Source organism: Camelina sativa, chromosome 3, assembly GCF_000633955.1.
Source record: "Camelina sativa cultivar DH55 chromosome 3, Cs, whole genome shotgun sequence".
In the NCBI taxonomy this organism is placed as follows: Eukaryota; Viridiplantae; Streptophyta; class Magnoliopsida; order Brassicales; family Brassicaceae; genus Camelina; species Camelina sativa.
The window spans coordinates 4166063-4176281 of NC_025687.1; the positions used below are offsets into that span (position 1 = coordinate 4166063).

A 10219-nucleotide genomic window follows, 5' to 3' on the forward strand; every position below is an offset into this window, starting at 1 on the left:
ACAGATGATCAATTGCCTTTAGTGCAAACATCTTCTGATGGTCCTCATCATCATCCATGGTTTCTGTTCCTTCTGAACCTAAACCAACTCGGCAGAGAAAACTGTCTTCCCATTTGCAGGATTTTCATTGTTATAATAATAACACTCTTACTATACGTACACCCCAAAAGACTTCTCCTTATCCCCTTGAAAACTATATTTCTTATTCATATCTATCTCAGCCCTTCTGTGCTTTTATTGATATCATTACAAAGTCAAAAATCCCATCTCGATATTCAGAAGCTAGGCTGGACAAGGTATGAGTTGATGCAGTTGAAAAGGAGATTGGTGCTTTTATAAGAACTGAAACTTGGACTGTTGGTGATTTACCTCCTGGTAAGGTTTCGGTGGGTTGTAAGTGGGTGTTTACGATAAAATATCATGCAGATGGAAGTGTAGAAAGATACAAGGAAAGACTGGTGGCTAAAGGATACACTCAACGAGAGGGAATTGATTTCACAGATACTTTTTCTCGAGTTGCAAAGATGGCAACAGTTAAAATGGTTCTTTCCCTCGCACCTAAGATGCAATGGTTTTTACACCAATTGGATATTTCTAATGCATTCTTAAATGGTGACCTCGATGAGGAGATATATATGAAGTTGCCACCAGGTTATGCAGAGATTCTTGGAATTACAGTTTCACCAAATGTTGTGTGCAAGCTTCACAAATCCATTTATGGACTCAAGCAGGCATCACGACAATGGTTTCTCAAATTCAAGTCAACCTTATTGAGTTTCGGCTTTGAAGCTTGTCACTCTCTTTGCGAAAGGTACTTCGACTGCCTTTGTAGTAGTGGTGGTCTATGTAGACGATATTATGATCGCAAGTACTAATCCTAAAGCTGCTTGCCTCTTGAGAGATCAATTGAGTTCTGTGTTTCAGTTGAGGGATCTTGGCACCCCTAAGTTCTTTCTTGGCATTGAAATTGCTAGAAATGACGATGGAATATCTCTGACTCAGAGGAAGTATGTTGTCGATTTGTTGGAAGGAGCAGGTTTCTCAGACTGTAAACCATCTCCTATACCGATGAAACCAGATGTGCAGATGACGGCAACAGGATGGGGTAGACGTCCTAATAGTAAGAAGCCTCTTAAGCAACTCTCGGAGGTTGACACGGCTCTCCTTCCCGATACCAAACAGTATAGACGGTTAATTGGGAAGTTACAATATCTGACAATTACACGTCCAGATATTTCTTTTGTCGTAGGGAAGTTGTCTCAATACTCATCAGCACCACGGAAATTTCATCTGCAGGCTGTTCATAAAATCTTGCGTTATTTGAAAGGTACCATTGGTCAAGGTCTGTTTTACGGCAAAGATGCAGACTTTTCCGTTCGTGGTTTTACTGATGCTGATTGGGGAGCTTGTCTTGATAGTCGACGGTCAGTAAGTGGTTTTGCAATCTTCATTGGTCAGTCTTTTGTTTCATGGCGATCCAAGAAGCAACAGATGGTGTCCATGAGTTCTGCAGATTCGGAATACAGAGCCATGAGTATAGCTACGAAAGAGCTCATTTGGTATCCTTATGTTCTGAAGGCATTAAGAGTTCCTTTCACTCTTCCTGTCTATCTGTATTGTGACAACACCGCAACTATCTACATAGCTAGTAACTATGTCTATCATGAAAGGATGAAGCATATCGAGTTCGCCTGTCACAAGGTTCGTGAAGCTATAGATAATGGCATTGTGAAGACAATGTTTGTTAGAACTGATAATGAATTAGCTGATATTCTCACGAAGGCGCTTCATCCAGCTCCTTTCCAAGCTAATCTACGCAATAGGGCTGGGCAAAATAACCGATAACCAAATAACCGACCGAAACCGAACCGAAAAAAACTAAACCGAACCGAACCGAAATTCTTCAAATACCCGAATGGTTAGTAAAAATCTATATCCAAACTAACCGAAACCGAACCGAACCGAACCGACAATTAAATGGTTAACCGAAATATCCGAAAACCTAGAAGATATCAAATATTATATACTTAATATTATGCAAAACTATAAAATAAACTTAAAATATAAATTATTTCTAGATTCAAAACAATTAAATATTTTAAATAATCAATATATGTAAATGTTATTATTTTGAATTTACAAAGTTAAATACTATTTTGTAAAATTGAATCCATATTTTTCCCTTTTTTGTATTTTTGTTATTGTATATTTGGTTAATTTTGGTTATATTCGGTTAGTTTTGGTTATATTTGGTTTATTTGGTTAATGTTAATATAATTTATGTTAGTTATGGTTATTTATTTAAATAACCAAACCGAAACCGAACCGAAAGAAACCGAACCGAACCGAACCGAAATTTCAAAAATATCCAAATGGTTACTATATTACTATATCCAAAATAACCGAAACCGAATACAACCGAACCGAAACCGAATGGTTAACCGAATGCCCAGGCCTAGTACGCAAGATGGGAGTTCTCAACATCTACTCGCCTCCATCTTGAGGGGGGGTATTAGGAGTGCAATAGTTGAGCCGGTTTGGTTATTTAATTGTAATTAGTTTATTGGTTTAACTAATTCCGGTTTACTGTAATCTGATGTATATAACACATCTTGTAAAGTTTGTTACGATTCAATACAGAGAAAATCATTTCACAAAAGCTCTTTGCTCTCAAACTCTATTAATATGTGCATTTTTTTTTCCAGGGGATAAATTTAGGATTAGATTTCATTTGCCATGCTAAACTAGCTAGCTAAGCCGAACGATCGCATCAAACTTTTTTTTTTGTTTCTTCAGTTTCGTAATTGTTTATGCATGTGTCCGTCGCAGATGGTGGAATACACGTTTTCTGGGATGTGAATGATTTCCCAGTCCCTGAAAATCGCAGTATACGTGAAATTATTGACTCTCTTCTTAGGAGATACGGTTATAAAGGTGACGTGTCAATCACGGCTTATGGTGAAAAGGATCCTGAAGAAAATCCTCTGGAGAGTGGAGTCGACTTCGTAGCCAAAAGTGAGTTTTTCCTTTTACTCAACAACATATGCTTATATAAAGATATTGTACGTTTGTTACAATCTAAGATGAATGGTGATATATATGTATTAGGAGTGCAATAGTTGAGCCGGTTTGGTTATTTAATTGTAATTAGTTTATTGGTTTAACTAATTCTGGTTTACTGTAATTTGATGTATATAACACATCTTGTAAAGTTTGTTACGATTCAATACAGAGAAAATCATTTCACAAAAGCTCTTTGCTCTCAAACTCTATTAATATGTGCATTTTTTTTTCCAGGGGATAAATTTAGGAGGCTTGATAGGATATTAGTAGACTTTGCTTTGGCCGCAGCGTTCAATCACGAGACCCATCGTGTACCATTAACTTTGATGGTAGTCGCAAAAAACATCAAGGAAGAGAATGAGTTCCACGGTCTTCTTCAAAGTGTGAATTCTGCAAATTACAATGTCTAGTTGGTTTTGCCTGATGTGTATGACCCAAAAGTAGTGTCACTTCCTGATGTTAACTTTGCTTGGCGTTGGACAAACCTACTAGAGGGAGGAGATCCTATTCCCAAACCCGATTTTTTCTCCCTATTAGATGAAGGAGGAAGACGACGACGGTTTGTTCGACGATGACAACGGCGACGGCGAGGGGTTGGGGTAGTCTACTAGCTAGCTGTGGCGACGCACGGCTCGATCTACAATCATGTTTTATCAAAATGATCGATACTTTTGATTTCAAAAGGGCTCTGGCTGGTTTTGTGTATGGAAATTTCATGTTGTCTGTTTTGTTTTGTGTTCCAACTGATCTTTCATGTTACGTTTGCTCTGTCCGGATCCTCGATTCTTGTTTTTATAATATGATTAATAATTTAAGAAAATATAACACTCTTCTTTGCAAATCAAATTCATGCTCACCTTTCATAATTTAAGAAAATATAACACTCTTCTTCGTTTAAAAGGTTTATTATACACCCATTACGTTAACCCTTTTGTTCACTTTCCTTTTCAACCAATCAAAATCTTTTATACATTATTTCATTTAAAAAATAAATCAAAATTATATTAAAAAGCAAAACAATTAAAGAAACAAAGTCTGTATACTTTTTAATTAAGGAAAGTTAAATATTGGTTTGATTTAGATTTTATAATTAGAACAAAATTATGTTTCGGTTTGGGTTTACAAATAAGGTGATTAGGGTTTAGTTTTTATAATTAAAACAAAATTATATGTCGGTTTGAGTTTACAAATGTTTAGATTTTATAATTAAAACGAAAATATAATTTCATTTGTAAACCCAAACCGACATATAATTTAATTATAATTATAAAATCTAAACCCTAACCATCTCATTCGTAAGGGTTTAGATTTTATAATTAAAACGAAATTATATATCGGTTTGAGTTTACAAATGAGATGGTTAGGGTTTAGATTCTACAATTAGAACGAAAACATATGTCGGTTTGGGTTTACGAATGAAATGGTTAGGGTTTAGATTTTATAATTAGAATTAAATTATATGTCGGTTTGGGTTTACAAATGAGAGGGTTAGGGTTTAGATTTCATAGTTATAATGAAATTATATATCGGTTTGGGTTTATAAAAAAGCGGTTTTAGTTTTTAATTTTATAATAATATATACAAATTTTGTTTTCTTATATTATAAAGAATTAAATGAATAGGTTCTTAAATGTATTATAACATGTCAGATTCTCATTGGTTAAAATAAGAATAAGTGAACAAAAGGGGTTTACCTTAGGAGAATTGTTACTTAAAGCATGTTCTTGGATCCTCGATTGTTATATTTATATAATATGATTGATTGAAGAAAATAGAACATTAATTCATGCTCACCAAAAAATTGGAGTTCGCGGTTTTGATCTAGTGTGTGATATTACTAGAAGGTGTTTAATTAGGTAGACTGACTAACCTAGCTGGTCTAATTAGAGTGTCTGATCTTGCAGAACTGGCAAAAAGAGGTCACCATGTTTTCTGTACAGTGCCTGATGACTTCCCACTAGGACAACTGCCACCTGCTACTCCTCCAGAGTTGACATGGCGTTGGACAGAGCTGTTTGCTGGCAAGTACACTATCGAAGCTGATTTTGATTCGGATTCCGAAAGTGATGATGCGGATTGTCCTCTTCAGGAGAAACGTCCGAAGACAAGTAGTGAATGAAGCTGGTGGTTCTTAAAAGTAGTAGCTTAGCTTTCTCTGCGTTTTAAAATAATACTTTGGTTTTGTGTATCTGAGTTAATTATTTTCACATTATCCTTGGGGCAACTGATATTTTTTTAATATAATTATTACTAGTTGAAGAAAATATAGACTGCATAACACACCTAAATTAATTCCAATTGCGTATCAAACCGATTGAAACACCGATCGAATCTTGGAGTTTTGCGGTGTGTAAATAATAGAAGTTGGTTCACATAGAATAAGAAGTTGTTCAGATAGAAGGTTTAAGTAGAGTAGATTTTCTTTGTTGCCTGAGGGTGGTTCATTCCTTTTGACCAAAACGCTAATCAATATAGCGCTAAATTCACAAGTGTCAAAATCATTTTCCAACAATTAACCTAAATTTCTAGACTTGGGTTAAAAGGGAAGTGGGCTTTTAATCTTGAACACTTCAACAAAATCATTAAAAATGAATAAGCTAAAGATTTTTAAACATTGCTAGAAAAAGATTCTATAGTTTTGTTGATTAGTTTTATAAAATCTTGTAAAGTAATTCAAACAATCTATGTGTTTTTGTGATACTTTATATGATTTTATTTTGTAAAGAAAGTGTGTAAAATCATGAATCATAATAATTAAATTCATTAACAATCCTAAATTCTTTTTTTTTAATTGAATAACACACAAATTTTATTGACTTTATAATTAAAAGTTTGAATCCAATAACCCAAATTTGTTAAGATTTTAAATGAATTTTTACAAATCATAAACTAATAACACTAATTTTTTTGGAGAATTTAACAAAATCTTGATCTAATAAGAACAAATTCTATTTACTATTTAAAATCTTGATCTATTCAAATCTCAAACCAATAACCATTTAAACAACATGTGTCAAAATCTTTAAAACTCATTCAATCTCAAACCAATAACCCCTTAAACAACAACCAACGGGTGTGACAACTACATAGGCTACAACTTTGGTCAACATCTACACCCTAATATTCTTCTACTTTCTCCTCCTCTCGATCTCCGTTGAAAGAATGGCCAGAGAAGAATTCGCCAGTAAGATCTGAATCTCTCTTGCTCGAAATTGTTTTTTTCACTATTTGGATTAGATTTCATCTGTCATGCTAAACTAGCTAAGCCGATCGGTCGCATCAAACTTTTTTTATTTTCTTGAGTTTCGTAATTGTTTATGCGTACGTGTGTCCGTCGCAGATGGTGAAATACACGTCTTCTGGGATGTGAATGATTTCCCAGTCCCTGAGAATCGCAGTATACGTGAAATTGTTGACTCTCTTCTTAGGAGATACGGTTATAAAGGTGAGGTGACAATCACGGCTTATGGTGAGAATTATCCTGAAGACGATCCACTCGAGAGTGGGATCACCTTTGTAGCGAAAAGTGAGTTTTTCCTTTTACTTTTACTCAAAAAAAAAAAAAACATATGGCTCCCTATATTTTAGTTTATATATTAAGATATTGTATGTTTGTGTTCTCTAGCTAGTACAAATCTAATAAGATGAATTGTGATATATATATGCATTTTTTTATTTTATTTTTTTTCTTATTTCCAAGGGGATAAATCTAGGAGGCTTCATAGGATATTAGTAGATTTTGCTTTGGTCGCATCGGACAATCACGAGCCCCATCGTATACCATTAACTTTGATGGTAGTCGCAAAAAACATCAAGGAAGAGAATGAGTTCCACGGTCTTCTTCAAAGTGTGAATGCTGCAAATTACAATGTCTTGTTGGTTTTGCCTGATGTGTACGACCCAAAAGAAGTGGCACTTCCTTATGTTAACTTTGCTTGGCGTTGGACAAGCCTAGTAGATGGAGGAGATCCTATTCCCAAACCCGATTTTTTCGCCCTATTAGATGAAGGAGGAAGACGAGTGATTTTATGCGCAAATTACAGTTCTGAAGATGAGGTGTACAATGAAGACGACAGCGACGGCGAGGGGTTCTAGTACCACTAGCTAGCTGTGGCGGCTCGATCTACAATCATGTTTTATCAAACTTTTGATTTCAAAAGGGCTGTGGCTAGTTATCTGTAGTTTTGTTTTGTGTTCCAACTCATCTTGCACTGTTTTAATTACGTTTACTCTGTCCGGATCCTCGATTCTTGTTTTATATAATATGATTAATTTTAAGAAAATATAACACTCTTTCTTCGCAAAATCAAATTCATGCTCACCAACATAACCACCTGTTTTGAATAAAGATTACAGCTTCAGTTGCAAAGAGATATGGTCTAAATTTCACTAAACAGAACGTTTCTTCTCTCTTGGTTCCTTTGCACTCCTTTCCTGAGGCATCATTGCTTAATGTAACTAATCCCAGTTGTGAACTTTTCACGCCATCAGAGGTACGTAATTCATTCTCTATGTCTTTGGAATCTTTTTCAATATTTTTGGGCTTATGGAATTTATTCTGTAGTACTTAGTTATCTGTAACACAATCATCTGTAGGTTGTTCTGCTGGAATGGACAGATGACTTGGAAGTGTTTACGGCAGTTCCTTGAGAAAATATAACACTCTTCTTTGCAAATCAAATTCATGCTCACCAAAATAACCTGGAGTAAACCTGCTGTGGATTAAAGCTCAAGGAACCTGTTTTGAATAAAGATTACAGCTTCAGTTGCAAAGAGATGTGGTCTATATTTCACTAAACAGGACGTTTCTTCTCTCTGGGTGCTTCATTCTTCTATCTCGTTTTAAAGGTTTATTATACACTCCTTTCCTGAGGCTAGCACACCTATGTGACGTCATGAATCGATCAGTTATATAACACTAACGTTGTTCTAAAAATTTCAGGAAGCATCATTGCTTAATGTAACTACTCAATGTTGTGAACTTTTCACGCCATCAGAGATATATGTTTATATAATATGATTAACTGAAGAAAATAGAACATTTTGCTTTCCAAATTAATTCATGGTCACCAAAAACTTGGAGTTGGCGGTTTTGATCTAGTGTGTGATAGTGTTGGAATTCTTAATTCTAACCTCTCATAGGTTAGATCTCTCTTCTCTATATCTCACTAGATTTGGTTTGTTTAGTCTAGTGACAAGAGAACCCTTTTCTTAAGCTTCTACATCGTTAATCTTGGATGATGTTATCTTACAACATTTCATCACCTTTATACTTAGTTTCATTCTTAACCTAATTACTATAACTAACCAACCAAACTTACTAACATTTGTAAGCCTAATACACTTACAGCCCAATAGCTTTATTACAAAACACAAGCCCAACTTCTCTCTTGTTGACTTGAATATTTTTTTCTTTGTGTCATTGACTCTTCTTCCTCCTTTGGTCTACTTCGCACGACAACTTCTTCTTCTTCTCCTCACTTGAAGCTTTCTTTGTTGTAGGATTTAATCAGAAGATTCAATCTCCAACAGATAGTACTATAAGGTGTTTAGGGAGACTGACTAACCTAGCTGGTCTAATTAGAGTGTCTGATTTTGTGATATACGATCTTATGGCTTAGTTTCAGATGGTTAAGAGCCTAGCTTGTTGACCATTCAAACAAACTTAATTAATCAATGATGGATGGACCACACACTTTTAAAACTAAAAAGGTTTATGTTGCCACTGGAAAAAAAATGTATATCGTTCATGCCTTTGCTTGTTCATCGTCGTCGTATGGTAAGTAATGTTTACCAAAGTTACTAAACAAGCCTCAGCTACTTTGGCTATGTGTATTGTAATAAGGGGTAGAATCGTGATTTAGTAAACCATAGATATAACCCTAAAATTTTCAATCTTTTTTTTTGTTTTCCTTGTAAGTTTCTCAATCTCCTCCGGTAGAGATAGAAAGCATGTCCAGATTAACGTACACCTGTAAGATATCTATATCTCTTGCTCTCCAAATTGATCGAATCTGATCGTGATCGTAATCTTAATATTATTGTTTTAATATGCGTTCGCAGATGGTGACACACGCGTCTTCTGGGACGTGGAGGATTTCCCAGTCCCTAAGGGTCGCGATTTGTGTTCGTTTTATCGTAACGTCAAACGAGTTATTGACATCGAGGGTTATGTTGATCTTGAAACGTCAATCTATGCTTATGTTGGCGACAAAACTCCGGAAGAGCTGGGGCGATTTCGCATGGCCAAAATCGTACACGAAACGGTTGAAAAATGTGCGAGACTCAATAAGATGCTATTGGACATGCTTCACTGGGCATTCAAGAATCCCACGGCCGATAGAGGAATTTTAATCGTAGTTGCCAAAGACATGCCAGAGGAAAACACCGAGTTTTTCTATGTTCTTGAAGCTCTGACAGAAAGGGGTTACCATGTTTTCTTTACAGTGCCTGATGACTTGCCACTAGACCAAATGCCACCTACTACTGTTGCAGAATTGATATGGCGTTGGACAGAGCTGTTTGATGGCAAGTTCCCTATCGAAGATTTTGGTGTGGATTCCGATACGTCATCAGAAGATAATAGTTAACTACTGGTTCTGGTCCTCAGAGAGTAGCTAGCTTCCTGCGTTTTAAATGCTACTTTGGTTTTGTGTATAGAGAGACACATTATCTTTCTAGCTTGTCTCTTAAACTCTGTTTTGTTTTATGTTCAAATTGATTTTGCACTGTTTTAAGCTCTATATGCTCTTCATATGGTTCCTTGATTGAGGGCACACGAACTTTTAATTTTATAACTATTAGTAGTTGAAGAAATTAGAAGAAGTTGAAATGCATTATATGTAAACAAATACTCGAATCAGGCAAACAAACATTTTAAATCAAATTTTTGGTTATACTTTCTGAAGTAATGTTTGCAAGAAAATTAAATTTGATTAGCTGGGAGCTTCAAATCGGATGTAATCATACATGATCCCTTGGAAAGGACTTGTGGACCTTGGCTGTGTGAGAAACAATGTATTCTCGCCTTCTACAAGCTTAGCGACAGCCACTTCCACATTGAACAACCAGTACAATCCATGTATTCCATGTCTTGCTATCGAGTTGTCTCTCCCGATCAGTCCGCTTGTGAACAACGGGATTGTATTTGCATCGT

At 35.5% G+C, this 10219-nt stretch overlaps 2 protein-coding genes across 2 annotated transcripts; both read left to right on the forward strand.

Annotated features, from left to right (window-relative positions):
- Positions 525-1845, forward strand: LOC109130225 (uncharacterized mitochondrial protein AtMg00810-like). The gene is made up of 2 exons (XM_019239598.1): positions 525-731; positions 790-1845. The coding sequence occupies exons 1-2, from the start codon at positions 525-527 to the stop codon at positions 1843-1845; spliced, it is 1263 nt and encodes a 420-aa protein (XP_019095143.1).
- LOC104768201 lies at positions 6124-7433 on the forward strand. The gene is made up of 3 exons (XM_010492129.2): positions 6124-6247; positions 6404-6589; positions 6764-7433. Exons 1-3 carry the CDS (start codon positions 6226-6228, stop codon positions 7156-7158), a joined length of 603 nt encoding a protein of 200 aa, XP_010490431.1. The 5' UTR covers positions 6124-6225; the 3' UTR covers positions 7159-7433.

Bases quoted from the DNA above. Each gene is read 5' to 3' on its own strand.
- LOC104768201 (XM_010492129.2), top strand. From the start codon at position 6,226: ATGGCCAGAGAAGAATTCGCCA. The intron at 6,248-6,403 runs GTAAGATCTGAA...TGTCCGTCGCAG, and splicing joins GGCCAGAGAAGAATTCGCCA to ATGGTGAAATACACGTCTTC. The intron at 6,590-6,763 runs GTGAGTTTTTCC...CTTATTTCCAAG, and splicing joins GATCACCTTTGTAGCGAAAA to GGGATAAATCTAGGAGGCTT.
- LOC109130225 (XM_019239598.1), top strand. From the start codon at position 525: ATGGCAACAGTTAAAATGGTTCTTTCCCTCGCACCTAAGATGCAATGG. The intron at 732-789 runs GCATCACGACAA...TCGGCTTTGAAG, and splicing joins CCATTTATGGACTCAAGCAG to CTTGTCACTCTCTTTGCGAA.